The sequence below is a fragment of the Natator depressus genome, chromosome 9 (assembly GCF_965152275.1).
Source record: "Natator depressus isolate rNatDep1 chromosome 9, rNatDep2.hap1, whole genome shotgun sequence".
NCBI classification, from domain to species: domain Eukaryota; kingdom Metazoa; phylum Chordata; order Testudines; family Cheloniidae; genus Natator; species Natator depressus.
Genome location: NC_134242.1, coordinates 80615777 through 80637590, shown reverse-complemented (window position 1 = coordinate 80637590; position 21814 = coordinate 80615777). Strand labels below are relative to the sequence as shown.

The 21814-nt window shown below is 44.0% G+C and overlaps 1 protein-coding gene across 5 annotated transcripts in view; it reads right to left on the bottom strand.

The window, feature by feature from the left end:
• LOC141993116 (ubiquitin carboxyl-terminal hydrolase 12-like) overlaps positions 1-21814 on the bottom strand; it is a 78130-nt gene that overhangs the window by 17547 nt on the left and 38769 nt on the right. The window contains exon 10 of one of the 5 annotated variants that reach the window (XM_074962428.1): positions 18428-20858. The exons of 2 other annotated variants lie outside the window; for them this stretch is intronic. Coding sequence is in view for 2 of the 3 variants with exons in the window: in XM_074962425.1 (XP_074818526.1) it covers positions 20757-20858 (102 nt within the window). In the remaining variant the exon portion in view is untranslated. Of the gene's footprint in view, positions 1-18427; positions 20859-21814 lie in introns of those variants that run through there. 2 more of the 5 variants (XM_074962425.1, XM_074962429.1) reach the window with 2 other exon arrangements.

The window sequence follows — 21814 nt, the reverse complement described above, 5'->3', positions numbered from 1 at the left end:
TGAGGGTATTCTGTGCCAAAAAATTAAAAATTCTGCACACAATATTTTAAAATTCTGCAAATTTTATTTGTCAAATAAATGTGGTGGATCCAGCATGGCATTGGGGAGCATAGGCCACTGGCTGCACAGAGGTGGGAAATCACAGTGCAGCTTCCCCCAGGGACATGGACTCAGTGGTGAAGCTACACCTAACCCAGAAACACCCCAGGGCCCTGCCCCTCTGTGCTAAGTGTATGAGGTGTAAGCAGGCAGGCAGGCTCAGCAAGGCAGGATGCAAGTGTGGAGAGGCTTGGTGTGGGTTGAGAAGGTTCTTTGTGGGATAATCTGGGTGCGGGTGGCTCAGTTGGGGGTTCTGGTTGCAACACTACTGGGACTCTGCAGGGGGGTACAGGTGAAAGTGGTTGGGATTCAGTGGGGGGAGGGTGTCTGGATGTGGGGGGTATAGAGCTCAGCAGGGGGATCTGGGTGTGGGGGGCACAGTGATGGGGTCCAGGTGCTGGGGGAGTGGGGCTCAGTGGGGTGGGGATCCAGGTGCAGCTGGTTGGGGCTCAGTATGGTGCAGATCTGGGTGCAGGTGGCTTGTCGGGGTGGTCCAGGGGGAGTGGGGCTCGTCAGGGGGGTTCTGGGTATGGGGGGGGGTGGAGCTCGGTGGGAGGATCTGGGTATGAGGGGGTCTGGATGCATGGGGGTTGGACGGATGGGGGAGCAGCTCCCTGTACAGTGATCCCTCCCTCTGCAGCTGAGGAGCGATGGGTACAGGAAGTGTGGGGGAGCAGGGCGAAATTTGCAGAACTTCCTACAGCCGATGGAGAAATCTGGGTGTGGGTCTGACACAGCCCCAGATGCCATGCAGGGGAAGAGGAAGTCCTGTCTTCCCCAGCCCAGACAGGATTAGCAGCTGAGCCCAGTGCAGGGTAGGAGCGACCAGCTGGGTCTTCCCCAGTCCCTCCCCCTGCCCCACAGTGATTTATCTCTCTGCTGACTGCCCTGGGCATCTGAAAAATACTGCTGGGGAGGGTCGCATGACTGCTCTTGTGGCTTCCCTTTGCTTCCCCATCAGAAAGTCATTTTTCTGCAGGGAAGCAAAGAAATCTGCGGGGAACATAAATTCTGTGCATGTGCAGTGGTGCAGAATTCCCACAGGAGTAAATAGAGCCTACCATTGGTGAAATCCTGACCTTACTGAAGTCAATGGAGCCAAGATTTCACCCTTTCACCCCAAGGCTTCTTAACACAGAATTTATTTATTTTTTGTCACTACTTGCTATAACTAGGAAGTAAATAATCTGAGCAGGAATAGAGAATATCTGTGATTGCATGCAAGGCCTGGCTCCTTTGACTGATCAATACCTTCCATACATTAATTTGTATCTAAACTAAATCCCTAAGCTAGTACGGTGAGAAAACATCAAAATTGCATTTTAAAAAATGCCAAGCTTATACTATAAATACAGGAGATTCAGAGCTGAAGCATCACTTAGATCTTGACTCATGTCACTAGGGGCGAAGCAATTATTTAAAACTACATACATATAATCTCCATGTACCTACAAGGAACAGGATCCTCCGGCAATTGCTAATGGACAGAAAGACTGTTACCTCTAGGTTATCAGTACAAGGAGGGAGGTCCAGCTCCTCAAACAGACTCAGGCATCTAATTACCATTGAGGATCTGGGCCATAGTGACCAAGAGCCTCCGCCATCCGATGTCTTTTAAGTGTCTTATGTCCAATGGATTTTGGTGACTTCGCTCTGTCATTCAGTAGACAAACATCCACATCGTCATAATCGGCACTCCTGGGCCTACTTGATGCCTGGCTGAGCAGATGCCAAGTATGGCATGCATCGTTGGGGATTGAATATGCTCCTTTCCCCCACCCCTCCCAGAGGTGGGCTCTCTTCTCATTGGGGTGGAATACAGTGATGCCTGGACTGTACCTGCTCTGTAGACAAACTGAGGACATTAGGCCAGAGTCTGATCTCAGCTACACTGGTACAAACTGCAGAGTAGCTTGTTTCACCTCAGCAGGATTACTTTGGATTTTGGCCGATGTCTCTCAGACTAGAATCAGCCCCTTCAACTACAATCCTGTCAGTCTTGCCCTGTTTACCAGCACTGATTTTATGCACACACATGAGAAAAATGTTCACTGATCAATTCTTTAATGTATTTATTAATTAAACTGAAGTCATTTGGTGAATTCAAAAGGTACTTCTGAAACCATTGAAACATCTCACTTTTGCTGCTTCTCACTCATACAAGACTGATGCCTTCCTGGAAGATCAGCTTTAGTCAAACTCAAGTGAGTGGACTCAAAACAAGAGGAACTGAATGAACCTCTATGGCCTGTGACATAGAATCATAGGACTGGAAGGGACCTCGAGAGATCATCTAGTCCCATTCCCTGCACTCATAGCAGGACTAACTATTATCTAGACCAGTGGTTCCCAAACTAGGGTCGCCACTTGTTCAGGGAAAGCCCCTGGCGGGCCGGGCCAGTTTGTTTACCTGCTGCATCTGCAGGTTCAGCCAATCGCAGCTCCCACTGGCTGCAGTTCACTGTGCCCGGCCAATGGGGGCTGCAGGAAGCAGCGGCCAGTATGTCCCACCCACCTTATAGTAGCTCCATCTAGGTTGCATTTCCCTAGTTTGTTTATGAGAAGGGCATCAGAAGCTTTACTAAAGTCAAGATATACCACGTCTACTGCTTCCCCCCTATCCACAAGGCTTGTTACCCTGTCAAAGAAAGCTATCAGGTTGGTTTGACATAATTTGTTCTTGACAAATCCATGCTGACTGTTACTTATCACCTTATTATCTTCTAGATGTTTGCAAACTGATTGTTTGATTATTTGCTCCATTATCTTTCCGGGTACAGAAGTTAAGCTGACATACAGTTCAGCCTAGGTGACCTAATAGTCTCTCAAGCTTGGTGAAAACAAATAAACTAGAATCCATGTCCCCCCGCACCCCCAATTACTTTTATACCAAACTTTAGCTTATATTTGTTAGTATGTATTTCTAGAAAGCTTTGACTCACAGGAGTTTATCATCAAAACAGTCATGAATATCTTATTACAGACAGTAAAGTAATGCTCCTCATTCGTGATTGCAGAAGGTCTGTCATTAACACCCAGGCCTTTGAGAAAGAGGAAAGGATGTTACGCTTGTGATAATGCAATGCTTTTTCTTTTTATGGCTCTTCATTACAAGCCTCTGTCCCCTAATATAAAAAACTGGATTCTGATTCAGCTCTAATCAGTGAATGGCATCCTCGCTGACTGCAGGGGGAAATAGAAACAGTGCCGGTTGCCAGGTGTGTTTGTTACGGAGGAGGAAACAGCAAAGATGCTCTGTTTAAAGAAAACGTAGAGCCTGATTCCATTTTCAGTTATGCAATTTAAATCTGAGGACTCCACTGATTGCAATACATTTATTCCAGACATATACCACTGACACAGAAAGCAACATCTGGTTCAGGAGCTGTATTTTTCCTTTGTTTTGCTTGCTTTGACAATGCATCCTTTAAACCTTTCAATGAGTGGATGCTGATGGCTCCCTATCGGCATCCTTGGTATGACATAGACCACTCAGAAAGCCCTCCCAACCCTGAAGATCCACAGTAGAAAATCTTTTGGGATTGGCCTCTTCTTATTATTGTGTCCTGCTTTGTGAGTGTGCTCACTAGGGCTTAGCATGAAGCAAAAACCTGCCCTTGTGGAAGAGGAATGATGTTTCATTAAGAAACACGAAGTGTCAGCTAATGAACAGTCTAGGACACTGGGATGTCACTTCCTGGGCTCCCAGACACACTTGCGTGAGAACTGTATTGTAAAATAAATGAAGTGGAACACAGAAGCCAAATAAGAAACCTTAGGGAAGCATATAAGCATGGGGACAGGTTTATGAGCCTAGTCACATCCACCACTAATTAAGCCTGAAAAAAAGAGATCTCTCAGAACCAGCCCTCCATTAATTTTCATTGGTCCCTCGCTTCCTTTTTACTGCCAGACAACGTCAACCCAGCTTTATTCATGAGCTGCCAGCACTGTTGAGGAGCTGCTGGCTGCTGTACTTCCCCTCAGACAGCACCGTTAGCAGTGTGGGCACATTGGGCATATCCAGATTCACAAAGGAGCCAAAAAGGGATTGGCTGATATAGGTGACAATTATAACTCTGGCTATCATAACAACAAACATTTTGGAAGGGATGCTAAACCTCCTGCCCCCGTGCTTAAGTCAATGTTTCAGTGCAATCAGGGATGAGACCTGATGTGAGGGGCAGATTATTCTACATCTGGCTACTGGAGGGTTAGCTGGTACTAGCCCTCATTAGAAACTGGGTACTGAACTAGATGGCCCCTGATCCAGTGCAGCAGTGCTTATGTTTTCTATGTTCCTATCCACAGCATGATCTCATTTAAACCAGTATAAAATCCCAGATAATCTCACCAAACTCAGTAGTCATCTCTAGTAGAAGCGCTCTTAGAATCAGGCCCTATCATTTCTGCATGCTGCAGTCAACAGACTCAGAGTGGCCCTTTTAATATGCCAATTTCAGGTCCCTTCTTAGAGTTCATCAGCCCCACTGATCTTTTTCCAACAACTGGGAGTTTACCAGCATCAGTTCCCTTGTTCTCACGTTCAGCGACCCGTCAGTTGTGCTGAGACTGGTGCCTTGAATGCCAAGAAAGACAAAGATTTTGGGAAAGTGGAGTGCAGTTAGAGCCAGGTTAAGGCAATACAAGGCCCACGGCACACTACGATCTTGAGTCCCCTGTAGTTCTGCACAAGGAATAATACTTTGCATGTATTTGATTAAATTCTGCCCTCATCTACATCAGTGCAGCTGCACGAAAGTCAACTAGCTTGAACCAACGTAACAGAGAGGCAGCATTTGGCCCAGAGAGTCCCTTTCGTCTGAAACTCCCAAAGTACTTTACAAAAAGGAAATATTATTATTACCATTTTACAGATGGTGAAAACTAAGGTGCAGAGAAGTTAAGTGACTTATCAAAGAACAGAGGGAAAATTAATAGCAAATCTGGAGTAGCCTCCAGGTTCACCTGACTCCTGTTTGCCTAATATAGCGTAGTATCCGTAATACAGCGGAGTTCACTGATGTAGTAACGTTTCTATCTCTCCTAGCCTTATGGGCATGAGCCCAGACTCAAACTGGAATTTATATGACAGATAAATCCATCTAAATATGAGCCTTTCTTATATTTTCAGCTCGTCAACAACCCAACATGTGAACCATTGATTGCACTCATAGGCATCAAGAAGATACTTACAAATTGGTGCAAACTGTGCCATAGGCTAGGTAACAGGTAGTTATTAGATAGTCAAAGGTGTCTGGATTTCCTATGGGGCAGAATGTACCTACTTCATGCATGCAACAGCAGTTTCTGACACATTGTCAGTTACACATTTGCAACATCTTTGCCAACGGACCTCACTTTTCCAAGCCATTCACTGGGGGAATCTGCCATCTCTGGATACGTAAGAGCCTGGTGTTTGTGAAGTGAAAACTATACATGAGAGAACAATTTGCTTTATGCAGAACAGAGTGCAAAGGAGAAGAACCGACTCCCAAAGTCAGGAGGGCAAGGAGATTAAAACAGCAAGAGGTCACTGGAGGATCAGTCATGCTCTTCAGCCTGCCTGAGCAGAACTTGTCTGTCCCTGCAGATCCTCTACACCAGGCACTGTCTTGCCCTTGCTACTCTCTCACGTCTCTCCTTTTCCCCATAAATGTATTCTTATTAGCAAGGCAGAAGCTAGTTAACGACACCCTAGCATTAGTGTGATGGGAGTTGTCATACGGAATTGTTACAATTGCCAACAGATGACACCATTTTGTTGATGTTACCATTATTTGAAGAGAATGTTGAGAATTAGAAAAAGGAAGCTGCTAAGGGCAGGATTAGCTTCTGTGTAGCTTGGCTTTATGAAACATGGGAAAAGAATCAGGACTAGCTTCAAACCCTCTGATCCAATCCCCAGCTCACCATCCTATTTCAGGTCTTCCTTGAAGCATCTCATGCTGACGACTGCTGGAGGCTGAATACCAGATCAATGGATCATTAGTTGGGTCCGATATGGCAAGCCCTCCATATGACAACTCAGTTCTCCAGGAGCAGAGTTACCACACCAGTGGAATGATGCACCATGCTTCTATGAGTCTTGGAGCACCTTGCAAGTTATTTCCTTCCACAGGCAGCTTGCCTTACAAAGACACATGGAGAAGTCTGCTGGTAAAGAGATGGACAGCCTGCCACTTTACCTGTTATGCCTGGGCGCCAAGGGGTGGTGAGGGGGAAACTATGTGAGAGGTGGGATTAGAAAATTAGGAGAACTGCTTACTGCTCAGCTCAAGAGTCTGGTAGTGGTTTCACATTGGACACTGCAGCCAGAGCGCAAATGAATCTGACTACACTAGCGATTGATCCATTAGCTGAACCCCCTTTAAATACAATTCCCACACGCAGGATCTAAACCTGGCTATTCTGAGTAACGTAGCTCAGGCCTGACCATTTACTGAACAGCTTTCCAACCTAGGATCCAAATCCGTAAAGTAATTAGGTGCCTAAATTGAAATCAATAGTAGTTAGACATCTAAATACTTCTGAAGATCTGGGGCTAGGTCTCTACCCATGGGAACCAGAGTCATCAGCCTTTAGGCCACATTAGCATGAGCTGTGTTTAAATAATGGTTTACAGTCTTTTAGCAAGCAGTTTTACCCTTGTATAGACAAGGCATTTGTGACCAGACTTCACTAGAAGGACATATCTACCAACAGGGCACCTATCACCTTGATAACTTACTTAACTTGTCCATCCCGTACTTTGCTGCACATTGGGCTACCCACATTTGCCATCCTTGCCTGTCAACTTCCCTTCTCTCCAAAGCTTCCCATTTAATGTTGACATGCTTGATGTCATTCAGTTGGCTATCACCCTGATAGCCTAACAGGATTTCATACATACACAGGCCTGGTCTACACTGGCAATTTTGCAGCAGTCTCCCGACATCACTCTAGTGCAGTTCTACTACAGGTACCCAAAATGGGATGTTACTGGAAGATGCACGAGCTGGAAAGAACCCAGCTGCAGTTCCAAAGCTCAGTATGAGTTTGTGGCAGTGAAAGTTAGAAAACAACAACACATCTCTTTACTTGTAAACTAAGCAAATTCAATACGGGAGTTACCAAGAAACCGGAGCACCTCACAATGCCACCTCATTAAAGGGTGGCAGCATTGTTGAAGGCATGCAACTCAGCTGGAGCCCCTGTGGAAAATCTGGGGTGGAGTTTTGTATGGATTGTTTGAACTTCAGCTGTTCTTAAACCCTGATCAGAGACACGGATGGGATGCGGGGGAAAGAGAATCCATATGACTGGAAGGGGGTGAGATTCCACCACTGATAGGAGACTCTCAGAAGCTGCTGCAGCAATTTTATGACACCAGAAATCCCAGAACCTGAAGACAGTCGCTCAAAGAAGAAGCACTGGGCTTCCTTCCAGAAAGCTTCTCAAGCCCTTCATGTTATTTTTCACTGTGCTGAGATATAATTAGTTACAGTTCTTTAGTAACTGTCATTCACCAGCATGCTGGTTTTTCTTTCCTTAGGAATATGATTAACTCAGGAGTGATGATAAAGGCTTTGGTGGGAGGAGGAGGGGGAGGGGCATTCAGATGAAAACTTCAGGACCCACCTTTTATTTCACAGAAGAGTAAAACTTTGACAGTGTTTAAGAACCAGTTTGTGATTGGTGACGCATGCCTGGCAACCTCTGGCCACAGGAACAATTGCTGCACAATCTACAACAGGGGTTCTCGACCTTTTTCCTGCTGAGCCTCCCCTCAACATGCTATAAAAACTCCAAGGCCCAGCGGGAGGGAGGGACACCTTGGGGCTCCTGGCCTGGCGGGGGTGTGACATTGCACTCCATATGCTTTATGAATATATGCTTATGAATATAAATATGATGTAACTGGAATATGCTTTATGCAAAAGGTCTCTTGTAAGGTATCATTACAAAGCTTATAATCTACCAAGTGTGTTCATCCTATTTGTTTGCATGTATTATTTCTATGTCTGGAGTTAGGCGAATAAGATATAAACTTGTATTACTGATGTAAACATATTAAGTGGAAGCCATTAAGGGTGCTCCAGAAACAATCAGTTGTAAATGGCCCTAGTTACTTGAAAGCCTTCCAGTGTACATGTGGGCCAGCCCATGGAGAATGGAGTCTAGAGGTCTTACAGTGACATGTGACCATGTCATCTGATAATGAAATCCATCTTAAATCTGGTACTTTTCCATTTAGAAGGAGGAGTGGGGACCCAGAGAGACAAAGATTTGTGCCTTGTGCCAAATCTATAAAAGGGGGTGGAGCAGGACAAAAGGGGCCAGTCATGAGAAAACCCCTACTGACCACCTGAGATGTCTGCTGGAACTAACAAGGACTGTACCAGGGGAAAGGATGGGGCCCAGACTAGGAAGGAGTCTAGTCTATGAAAGAAGTTTATTGGAATATCTCTGAGGGTGAGATATTACCTGTAATCAGTTTCTTAATGTATTAGGCTTAGACTTGCGTATTTTGCTTTGTGACTTACTTTGTTCTGTCTGTTATTACTTGAAATCACTTAAATCCTACTTTTTATACTTAATAAAATCACTTTTGTTTATTGATAAACCTAGAGTAAGTGATTAATACTTGGGGAGCAAACAGCTGTGCATCTCTATCATTGTTATAGAGGGCAGACAATTTATGAGTTTACCCTGTATAAGCTTTATACAGATTTATTTGGGGTTTGGATCCCATTGGGAACTGGGTGTCTGGGTGCTGGAGAGGTAACCTGCTGAGCTGTTTTTGGTTAAAGTCTGCAGCTTTGGGGCCATGGCCCAGACCGGAGTCTGTGTTGCAGCAGGCTAGCGTGTCTGGCTCCACAAGGCAGGGTTCTGAAGTCCAAAGCTGGCAGGGAAAACAGGTTCAGAGGTAATTTCAGCACATCAGGTGACAGTCCCAAGGGGATCCCTATGACCGAGCCCATCACAGGGGGCCCTGGGGAATAGGCATAGTTTTACTTCTATTTGGTGTGGGGGCAAGGGCTGGTGGGGCTCGAGCCAGCTTCGCACAGTGGGGTCCAGAGAGGGAGTGCCACCTCCACCCCCGACTCACTCAGGAGCCACCCAGCCTGTCTGGGCTGTGGCGGGGGAGGGGTGCAACTAAAAAATGTAACTCAAATGGGGGACTCAGTTCAAAAAGTTTTAAAAACTGCTCAGGGTGCAGGGAGGGGGTAGCCAGAGGTTGTGTGAAGTAAGGAGATAGCTAGGAGCTCTCTGCAGGCAGGGGAGTAGCTCAGGGTGCAGGCAGGGGATAGCTAGGGGCTGTGTGAGAAGGCGGTAGCTCAGGGTACAGGCGGGGGGTAGCTAGGGACTGTGTATGGGCTGGGGGAGCTCCCAGTGTGGCTCCCCCCAGCTTCAACAGGTGGGAGGGGGCGCTAGGGCTCCCGGCTTCAGCCCCACACTGCTCCTGGCTTGGGGGCGAGGGGGGGATGTTTGTCGGCTTCAGCCCCATGCTGCTTCCAGCTTTGGGGGGTGGGAGGACAGCTTTAGCCCTGCGCTGCTTCTGACTTTGGGGGGGCAGCTTTAGCCCCACGCCACTCCCAGCTTCGGGGGGAGGAAGGGCACCGGCTTCAGGCCCGTGCCACTCCAAGCTTTAGGGCCGGGGCTCGGAGCACTGGCTTTCAGCCACAGGGCCCTGCAGCCTCCCTGAAAGGGCTCACAGACCCCCCCCCAGGGAGCTGTGGATCCCCGGTTGAGAACCACTGATCTACAACACTGTCCAAATGTAGTTGCTTTGCTCTGGATACACAGATCCAAGGCAATGTAACTGGTCCTCCAAAAGAGCGGGGAGACTCTCATTCATGCATGAGCGCTCTTACCATCCAATCCCAACTCACTGTGTCAGTATCAAAAAAAGGTTCCGGCTCTCCTTCTGGCAAGCGACAAGGATAGGAAGGGCTCTATCCCCAGGAGCCTGCTTTAAGGCACCCCTGAAGTTCGGTGGCACTTTCCCTATATCAGCCAAAGAGCCAGATACTATGGTAATGAGCACAGTGCAAATGTTAGGAAGACAGAGAGATGAATGGTGTTTTGAGCCATAAAAGGATTAAACAACAAATGAATGTACTTGGTACCAAGTTCTGCTCTCTGTTACTTGGGAAGGCATATTTGGAGGTGCGGGGGGGAAGAGTCCTATGGTTCTAGCTCACACTTAAATTACTTTCCAGCTCTACATAGCTGATCTCTAAATGTTCAACCTGAGAGGAGTTACAGCTGCTTGGCCCCTTTCAGGATCAGGTCCTTAAGCCAGGAAGATACTGATCTCCTAGGAGATCAGAGCCAGAGGAATCTCAAGAAGGAAGCAGGACTATGACTGCTTGTAAAAGCAGCACATTGTCCCCAGGGTCTGAGGTACAACCTCTCTGAGTTTGTGTAATGAATCTCTCCAATTTTCTTCACAAGCCAGTGTCCTCTGGGGAACAGGACCTAGCTAGGGAATCACTTCAAAAAACCTGGTGTAATGGCAAGGAAAGGGGGCAGAAATAAGACACAGAGCCTGGTGGGACCAGCCCTTGAAAAGGGATGTGTTCAGAGCTTATAGATAAAGTTCAGGAGCATGGATGGAAGAGGATGGAAAGGAGAGGAGGAAAATCTTCCGAAGATCTAGGGATCTTGGAGGGACAAGCCCGTACAGGGAGGAGCTTGGGGATACAGGCCCATACAGTCCTAAGTGACTAAGCACAGTGCCTTGCATGGTACCCAAAACATGTTACCGATGGGTACCAGATTGGGAGCACTGGGTTTTTGCAAATTCTCCCAGTCTCATTTCAATGCATTTAGACATGCAGATAGTTTGTTACCTAACACAACTGCTTTTTAAACAGTTCCACAGACCTCTTAAGGGCCAGTCAGTTCAGTCTGAAGCTAAACCAGCCAGTTCTCTCTGCATGTTATTTCATGAACTCAAAGTCAAACATTGCATAATTAGTCCCAAAGCATTCCTCCCCCATTGTTCCAAAAGCCACCAAACTCCTAATAGCTGTTGACATCAGAAGACTGCAGCACTGAAAATTCACAGGCAAGCTGCAGACAACAAAAGAAAACCAAATAGAAAATACCCATTAAAGAGGATGCAGCAAAGCGGTCACCAAAATATTCAGAATGTTTGATGTCAGTTCGCTGCTTTTAAAAAAATATGTGGAAAATAAACAGCTGGACACCCCTGCATGATCACTAGAGTGACAGCAAACCACTCATTCTAGATTCCAGCTGTTGCAAAGAAGCTCCTCTAGACGGACCCACCTAGGAAAGCTCAGAAAGGAGCAGACGTGGAAATCAACTGCTCTGGCACAGACCTTATTTGCTGAGCATTGCAAACAGGTGACAAGGGGTGCTCTCATCCCCTCAAATTGTAAGGGCTGTGTCCATAGTGCTATCCTCCTACTAGCAGTGCTTTCATTCCCATTCACATGGATTCTTTTAATTACATAAAAGCACTGACATTTCAAACCTTGCTCCACTCTTGGTGAGGTTTCAATGGGAAGTTTCCATAGACACACCTTCTTGTCAATCTGTTTGAAGCACTCCCCGTCCCCCTCTTCTATTTGGCACTTTCACTCCTTCATACAAATGCTCAGAGCAGTGCCCCTAAGGGAGCCTGAAATGCTTCTTCCAGCAGAGTCCTTTTAATGCAGCAGGTTTCTTTTGGCTTGTCTCATTGCCAGCACTTCCTGTGAGTAGGGACACATCTCACGAGACACAGGAACAGCAGCTTTCTAATTACTGCCCTTTTAACTGCAACTCTCAATCCACAGAACAGCAGCCAAGAATTGAACTGTGGACTCCAGAGAACACTGAACTAGATCCCTAGATTTCAGAGTGATTTTTGAAGGGTTTTTGTTTTGCTTTAAAATCTCTTACTTTTTAAAAAAAAAAACTAAAATACCATGGTCTTCAAATCACAGGCTGCAGCTCTTGCTGATCTTACTGGCTTTTTGTTTTCTAAGACTGTGGAGGATTGGAGATGTAGTAGGTGGCACTAGAGATACCATATAAGGGAAACCTGATTGACTGAGAAGGAAAGTGATGTTTATTCAGCCCGCTTGAAACACCTACTCAACTTGAACAGGAGAAACGCTTGGGAGAAAAGTTGTCTTTGTTAAAGATCCAACAACCGAAGTCTCTTCGGCTGAGGACTGAGACAGCTCCCAATCTCTGCAGTTTTCAGCAAAAACAAAATGTGACACTCCAGATATTTCTAAGGCAAACCCTCCCTCCCCCCCAAAAGAAAAACAAAAGCACACAAGCAGGAAAATAAACCCTTTCAAATATATTTTTATATCAGACTTCTCCCCACCCCCTCATGATACAGCAGAGAAATAAGGACAAAAGCTCAGTTTATCCCCTTGCTCAAACCCACTTTAGGGTCACCTTAGTGTATCTAAATTTTGTTTTCTCTGGATATTTCACACTTTGTGAATCCTCTGCTACCTCCCCATTCTGTCTCTAAAGCCCTCTTCCTTGTGACTCTCTGAAGTCCTTTTCCCTTCCTGCTTTTCTCTAACTTTCCTTGCCCTTGGCTAAGGATGTATTATCAATCTAGCTGAAGCTGGCCATCCATCATCCACTCTGTATTTTCACTCTTAGTATCTCATTGTTTTATCTGAATCTCATAAGAAGAGAGATAGCACTTAAATCCTTCCACCCACTTCTCTGTGGTAGAACAGTCATGTCTGATCACAGGACAATAAGAGACCACACAAGAAATACAGAAGTTGGGCCAATAAAAGATATTACCTCATCCACCTTGTCTCTATAATGTAACTTCCTGTCATTTCCCCTCCAACCTATTGTCTTAGATTGTTCACACAGGACCAGATCCCAAGAGGTGCTGAGCATCTGCCATTGTACATTGCTATAACTAAGAACATTACATGGCAGGTGGTTTCCCACTTATTAGTACTTGATTCTCAGTTTTAAGTCTTATACATGAGTTATAACATACGGGGTCCCGCAGGGATCAGTTCTGGATTCGGTTCCGTTCAATATCTTCATCAATTATTTAGATAATGGCATAGAGAGTACACTTATAAAGTTTGTGGACAAAATCAAGCTGGGCGGGGTTGCAAGTGCTTTGGAGGATAGGATTATAATTCAAAATGATCTGGACAAACTGGAGAAATGGTCTGAAGTAAATAGGATGAAATTCAATATGAACAAATGCAAAGTACTCCATTTAGGAAGGAGCAATCAGTTGCACACATACAAAATGGGAAATGACTGCCTAGGAAGGAGTGCTCTGGAAAGGGATCTGGGGGTCATAGTGGACCATAAGCTATAGATGAGTTAACAGTGTAACACTGTTGCTAAAAAAAAAAAAAAGCAAACATAATTCTGGGATGTATTAGCAGGAGTGTTGTAAGCAAGACACAAGAAGTAATTCTTACGCTCTACTCCACTCTGATTAGGCCTCAACTGGAGTATTGTGTCCAGTTCTGGGCACCACATTTCAGAAAGGATGTGGACAAATTGGAGAGAGTCCAGAGAGGAGTGACAAAAATTATTAAAGGTCTAGAAAACATGACCTATGAGGGAAGATGGAAAAAATTGGGTTTGTTTAGTCTGGAAAAGAGAAGACAGAGGTGACATGGTAACAGTTTTCAAGTATGTAAAAGGTTGTTACAAAGAGGAGGGAGAACATTTGTTTTTCTTAACCTCTGAGGATAGGACAAGAGGCAATGGGCTTAAATCGCAGCAAGGGAGGACTAGGTTGGACATTAAGAAAAACTTCCTAACTGTCCGGGTGCTTAAACACTGGAATAAATTGCCTAGGGAGGTTGTGGGATCTCCATCACTGGAGATTTTTAAGAGCAGGTTAGACAAACACCTATCAGGGATGGTCTAGATAATACTTAGTCCTGCCATGAGTGCAGGGGATTGGATTAGATGACCTCTTGAGGTCCCTTCCAGTCCTATGATTCTATACCAGCTCTTCACTTCCTCCAATCATGACAAAAATTAACCCTCTAGCACCCATTACTACTTTTGGCAGCTTATTCCATTGCCTGTTTTTGTTGTCACCAACTTCGTATATATCTAATCCAAATTGCCCCTGTAGCAATTTACTTCAGTGGACTTCATGCTTCAAGAATAAATTGGTCCCCATACTTTGAATGACCTTTTCAATACATAGGCCGTTCCTTAGAAACCTCATCTTTTCTTGCATAAAAAAGACAGAAAGGGCATTCAACAACATAGCAGTCAAACGCCCATGGCAGAGGCGCAAATGTTTCATTCTCTTATCACGTATCGTTAAGATGATGAGCAACATTCAGTAAAGACTGCCAGAATTTTTAAATCTATATGTCGAATCGCAGCTAAAGTGGCTCAGCTTTTTCATTTTTGCTCTGGACTGAAGTGATTCCAAACAAATTTTAAGAAATGATCTGGATTTTTTCCAAGCTGATGCCCTTTTGCTTTGAAAAATATTGTGACTCAAACTCAAAATGAACAGTTTAAAAAAAAAATCATGTATTTGGAAACTGTTGCCAAGAATACTACTCAGTTCTCCCTCTCCCACCCCGTCCTATCTCCTGCAATTTGTTAAACCACTATTGTACGGAAAATGAGGGGCTCTTGGGTGAGAATGGAGGGAAAAATACTGAAAAAGCTTCATGCTTAAGCAATGTTTGAGCACTGTTGTATTTTAACTAAACTTGAATGGATATGGACAAAATTGTAATGTGCCTTTCAATTCTAAGCAGACAATTTAACCTTATCCCAGGTTCTCTCTGCAAACAAACATTCAAGCACAGAAATTTTGCTAGCATGAATACATGACAGAAACCATTTTAGCCAACACACCAGGGATTGACCTGCGGACATCCCAAGCTAAAAGCAAAAGCTGAGTTAAAGAGCCAAGACACTAACTGGGGCTGTAACAGACTCTCATCCTCTGCAGATTGGGCAGAGGACCACCTATGGGGGGAAGCCCAAAAGACACACACATCCCACAGGATTACAAATAATCATGAAAAACAAAATTATAAGCTTGACTGGTCAAAGATGTACCCAAAGTGAAGTTCAAATTATATGTGACTCAGGTGGGCCCACAGATCATCAGGGACCCTTACCAACACTCGTGTGGTGTTTACTGCTTAAACCCCAAAGTTATGCATGACAATATTTTCCAGCATGGTTTTGCTATGACAGCTGTAGCAGTTTCTGGACAAGGATTTGGTAGCTAACTCTTTCCCTAACTTCATTAACAAAGAATGATTCAGGTGCCCAGTGGAAATTGTTGGCAGCTACTTAGTTATTTTATCTTATATTAAAAACTTAAAAATGATTTAGAACCACCAAAATATGCACATAACGAGCAGCTTGTATAACCATATGTTACTGTTGTCTTCCCACCTCCGTTTCCCCCCTCCTTGTTTTAGGATAAGATCTCTGGGATGAGGACCACTTTCTCCTATATTTTTGTACAATGCCTAGCATAACAGGGCCTCCACCTTGATTATGACCTCTTGATACTACCATAAGGAATAGAGATTACTGCACCAAACTAGTTTTATTCTAGGGTTTCTGAACCAGTTTACAACTGTGTTAAATTGTCAGTGTTTGAAAGCATCAAACATTGCCACATGCTCTCTGTTCAGTGTTTGTACAACACCTAGAACAGTGGGGCTCTGCTCCATGACTAGGGCTCCTAGGCATTACTGCAACACAAATAGGTTTAGTACGGAGAGGGTACTAGGGTGCTTCCCTTCAAAGCATATATCAATGCCAAGAGCAGTTAGCTAAAGTAAACGGCTCAGAGTAGAGAACAAACAGTATTCATTTAAAGATCAAGTCACTTCCCTTTGCAAAATATTCAGTCTCTAAAGGAATAAGGAGAAAAATGTGTGAATCTTCGTGTTCTTAACCCAAGCTATTGTCCGGTACACAACTGCAATTACTCCACTAATACCATATATACCAGGGTGGGCAAACTTTTTGGCCTGAGGGCCACATCTGGGTGGGGAAATTGCATGGCCATGAATGTAGGGCTGGGGCAGGGAATTGGGGTGCGGGAGGGAGTGCGGAGTGTGGGAGGGGGTGCAGCATGCAGGAAGGGGCTCAGGGCCAGGGGTTGGGGCAGAGGAGGAGTGCGAGGTGTTCAAGGGGGCTCAGGGAAGGGGGTTGGGGTGCAGGAGACGGTGCGGGCAGGGGCTCAGGGCAAGGGTGCAGGGTGCAAGAGGGGTGCGGCAGGGAGCTCAGGGCAGGGGGTTGGGGTGTGGGGTGCAGGAGAGGTTCGGGGTGCAGGCTCCGGCCCGGCGCTGCTTACCTGGAGCAGCTCCGGGGTGGCAATGGAACACAGTGGGGCTAAGACAGGCTTCCTGCCTGCCCTGGCCCTGCGCTGCACCGCTCACGGAAGTGGCCGGCACCGTAGATTCATGGACACTAAGGTCAGAAGGGACCATTATGATCATCTAGTCTAGTCTGACCTCCCGCACAATGCAGGCCACAGAATTTCACCCACCCATTCCTGCGAAAAACCTCTCACTTATGTCTGAGCTATTGAAGTCCTCAAATCACATCCCTGCGGCACCTGGGGGAGGGGGTGCAGAGGGCTCCGAGGGCTGCCCTCACCTGCAGGTACCTCCCCCAAAGCTCCCATTGGCCGTGATTCCCCACTCCCAGCCAATGGGAGCTGCAGGAGGTGGTGCCTTGAGGCAAGGCAGTGCACGGAGCCCTTTGGCTCCCCTCCCCCAGGGTCCACAGGGATGTGGTGCCAGCCGCTTCCAGCAGCAGCACAGGGCCCGCGGTGCCACAAGGGTGGCAATCCTGCAGGCCAGATCCAAAGCCCTGAGGGGCCGGATCAGGCCCGCGGATCGTACTTTGCCCACCCCTGATATATACTGTAAACCATAACTATTCAACTCCATTGCAGAGAAAAATCTAATCCCGTTTTACCACTGCACATATGAACCAAGCTCAAAACAAAGCCAACTGACTGTGTAGGTGGAAGCAAATTGCACAGAAAAAGGGAGAAAGCCTCCAGAAGTTAATAGTGCACAATAGCAAATGCTAGCAGGAATTCATATTTAGAGAATTAATTACATTTCAGGGGGTTGTTCCTTTCCCTGAATACCGAGGACTGGAGAAGGAAGGTTTTACTTGTTTCACGGACCTTTATTATTCTATTTGCCTCCTTGTACCAGTCAAATCGGATCTGTTTTAAAGGCCTTCTAAACTGAGCTGGCATGGTCACTTCAAACTCTAGGGATGCTAACTAGAATGTTCCAAGTACAAATACTAATTCACAAACAACGTTCCTCTTGCGTAAATTCTGTGGGGCAGGTACTCGTGTGTATGAACACATTGTGGGATTTACTGGAATATCAACATAATAGTATGGTGTGGGGGTTCCTATCTGTCACAGTTTGCAGAGATAAATGGGCTACAGGACCAGAATCTGCCACTCTCTCACTGAGCACTAGTTTTTTTCCTGGAGGGAGCGGTCTCATTGAAGCAAACTGGATTACTTGAGGAGTAAACCACTATTGAGCATGAGTAAAAATGGCAGACTCTGACTCAGAGTTATTTCAGCCGAAGCATATACTATAAAATCAAATCATGAACCTTTCAGACCTGAGCTATATTTTGAGGTAATCAGATATTCATTTCTCATATTTGTTTCAGACTACAATGGACCAAATTCATCTTGGATGCAAACAGGTAAAATACCTATTGAAATCAATGGACATTACCCCCACTTGTTCTAAAGTAAAATATGATTCCATTGCTTATTGCCAATATGTGACCTACTAAGATAAGGAAGGGAATTTATTCTGATTTTAAATTCTTTTTTTTTTTTTTTTTAAAAGAACCTCTCTTACTTATATAGGTCCATATACTTTGATCTGTAAACTCTTACTTATGTGAGTAGTCCTTACTCACCAAGTTTTCCCTTTGAGTGAAGTGGGTTAACTCACGTAGATGGCAAACTCTTCTGGGTAGGGACTTCATCTTTGGCCGTTGAGCTCAAAGCCCATGTATGGCACCAGATAGATTTTTAATCTTTTCACTTGGGTTAACAGCAGATTAGTAAAATGAAGTATTGAGCAGCTATGTCCTGCAAAGTCTACCTTAGACAAAGGATTCCTTTCATAGCCCTTCCATTTCCACAGTCATCCCTTCCAGTCTATGTGAATGAAGTCTAACAATTAAAGGACTGGGCGAAGCTGGAGATTCGTGGGTACTAGTTACCAACAAATATTCTCAGAAAATTAACGTGAGAGAAGAAAAAACAAAAGGGGCCCTGTTCACTCTTGTCAAAACTAACCAATTACTTTTATTTTTCGTCTTCGAGTGATATTCACACCAATCAAGGAAAAACATTTGGGCCATGTGCATGTGAACATACATGACCTTTATTGGAGACAGGTGGGGTCATTAATTATACAGAAGTAATATCACACCATTCTCTTCCAATTTAATCCCATTTAGTTTCCTTATAAATCTGTAGCAAAAGTGCACTTTTAACAGTTTTTTTAATCTATAGTATATATTCTTTCAATATTCTCTCTCTCAAATCAGGTATTTTATTTGTAAAAATGTATCACCAGATATACAAAATACATGTATAGTGTTCTACATCACTTTTTTGTGTTGACTGTTTAGATTTGTTTTTTAAACTCAGTGCGCTCTCCTTTTTGCAAGAGTTACTGATGACAGATTTCTGTTAGTGTCACTATCCAGGGGCTCTGGGTTTTTCTGTGAACAAGGGGAGAGGATTGCTAACCAAGAGCAATTTTCACACAAGTAGGAACAACAAGATGACAAAAAAGATTTTACGGTTACTGATTAAATCTCTGAAAATGAGAGTATTTTGCATAATAAAAATCAGGAATTGACTGTCCATACATTTTCTTCTGGAGAAGGAGAGGTGGGAGGGGATGGAACTTGTACCCAATTGGAATATGCTAATATTTACTAACTTCCATTTTAAAAAGAAAGGAATTAATTGCTAACAGGAGGTTTCCAGTTGTGAAAGGGAACAACAGATAATGAGTACAGCCACCATAAAGGACTGCATGTATATGATGGATTGTCTTCAAGAGGACAATATTTTGGTAAAAATATTCTATTTATCCCATACAAATCACAGAATTGCATAAATTAAATGTCCTCATAGATAACAATCACCAGTGCGTACTACGAAGTGCTGTACTAAGACCAACAAGGTAGAAGACAGCTTTGGTGTTATTTAACAAGAAGAAGAAAGGAAAATATCAATTTCCACTCATGGTTTAGAGCCAGCTATGACAAGCTTTGGCACTGTAACAGGACTTTTCAAAAAGAAAATTACATAAAGGGTTTCAGAGATTTCTTATAAATTCCCTTTAATCTTTTCTTTCTAATTATCCTTGAGATTATACTATATACATTTGTAATGGACAGTTTCTTAAATTCAGTCTTCATAAGACAAACATACCTTTCCCCCGTTAAGCAAGGCCTACAGTGGCATATCAAACTAGAGAGCATTTTCAGGGGCAATGATGCACATGACAAAACTAATGTAACCAACAAGATGAAGAGGAACTCTTTGCAAGGTAGTGTGTGTTAACCCTTGTTTTTTGTTTTTCTTCCTTAATGGAAATTTCAAAGACTAGGAACAACTGGATTAGTTATGTAAATAATGCTTCCCTTGGTTAACTCTTCACAATTAGTGCTGCTTCTGTGTATTATCATAGGCAGATACGATCCTGCATCTGTTTACTATATACTGAATGAAATGCTGAACAGATCCTGTTTCAGAAGAGGGCACTTTTGGCGTATGCAATAGCTCCAAGAAATACTGTAACTTTAAACTTTCTATAACAACTTGTTGCAAGACATGCACTTTTAAAAGCTCAACTGCTTCTTTGCTTGAATTTGCAGCATTGTGGCTTTGAGAGTCAAACTTTTGCTTAAAAAATTAAAAAGTACAACAGATTAGGTTAAATGTGGGGAAAAAAAATTACATCTTCTGGAGGGGGAATAGGATAGTAAAAGTTAAAAATATACAAAAAAGAGTGCTATTAGTGTTATCTAAAACCAAGATGATACATACTGAGGGATTTATAATGCTGCAGAAATAGCTTTGTGTCTACCGTTTTAAAAATTACAGACTTGACGTTTCCAGTGTTTTAACACTGTACTGTTTCGCATGTCTGAGTCACCAAAAATATCCAGCAACTGGCTGCTGCGCATATCTCAAAATATGTGTTCAGCTGACACTGAATATTGAAATCATTCTGCTAAAATACAGAAAAACGACGATGACAGACTCCAAGGTACAGCCTCAGGCTGACACTGAATGGTAAAGAATTCCACAATGCTACTTTTAAAACCTTTCTTCAGTTCTTGAACAAATAAGCAGCCAGGTTTCAAGTAGAGGTAACCCAGATTTTGGAAGCTAGCAATGTAAAAAAAAAAGCCCAGAAAGAAAATCAGAGCAAAAGCTCTTCTTGTTACAGAAGACAGCACTCATCCTCCAAGAAATGGCAGAGGTAAACCTTTCTTCTCCCTGCTGGATCTCTCATGGTCCTACAGCAATGATGAGGAATTGTTTCTGCTGTCACTGATGTCCTACTTGGGACATAACCTTGATCCCTTTTTTCTTTTATTTGTACACATCTATCATTTCAGTTTTAGTCTCTTGACTGGTAGAAGAGGATATATCCGGATTCTGAGTTTTTGGAAATGTCTGATGTTAACCCATAGAATTCTTCAATGGCCTGGGCATCAATTTTCTGCAATTCAACAAGACATTCAGATTAGACCCACTCAAAATAACCAACACTGAGCACACACCTCCCTCCCCCAATGAAATACTATTTTCAGTTTAGTATATGGAAGAAGTTGACTGAAAGCTACCCAATATTAATACACCAAACATTTCTTCAATAGATTAAACTGCTTAATTTGGAGAAGATTAAATCAGGATAAATTGATAAGACTATCAGATAAAAAAAATAGTGCACTGTGAAGCTACAGTGCACACACAAGGGCTCTATGAAGGCCTGCTCTAAAAATTCAAGCTGACGTTCACCCTCAGCTCTTTCTACCAACTGGAGTCTCCAACTTCCCTTACCCAAAGCCATGCAGCCTGCATGCAGATGAAAAATAGTCTGCTATTAACATAGGAAAATATCTCCACCAGATAATAAGGAGTACACACAAAATTTTTAGTAAATTCAACAGGCAGTCTAAATGAACTGCTACCTCGCAAGAGGTTACTGCGGTTTCAAAAATGAAGAGAACTCCTGCACTATTGGTTACTAATCTGGATCACCTATCAATAATGTAACACACAATCACTATTTTCACATTAACTCTGTAAGAGTATACCACAAATGGAGCTTGCTCTCCCTGGGATCTAGTACAATGCTGACCAGTGTGATGTTGAGAACCTCATGAGTATTTAGACAGGGAAATAGCTTCTTTTCAATTCAGGCAGGAATACATTTCTTGTCTACACAATTTAAAATTGAGAGAAAATTACTGCAGGAAAGCACAGCCAGAAAAATTAGTTTGCATTTTGCTCTCAAAGCGGCGAGGCCTATGGTCATTATCTCTTGTGGGTGTGAGCTCCGCGTTTGTGGGCCGTCTTCTGAGAATGAGTCATTTCTCATTATTAGTCAATAATTTCATTGTTCCAGGGGAATGCAGCTGTCCTGAGAGGCCAGTGTCAGGAAAAGAAGTCTCA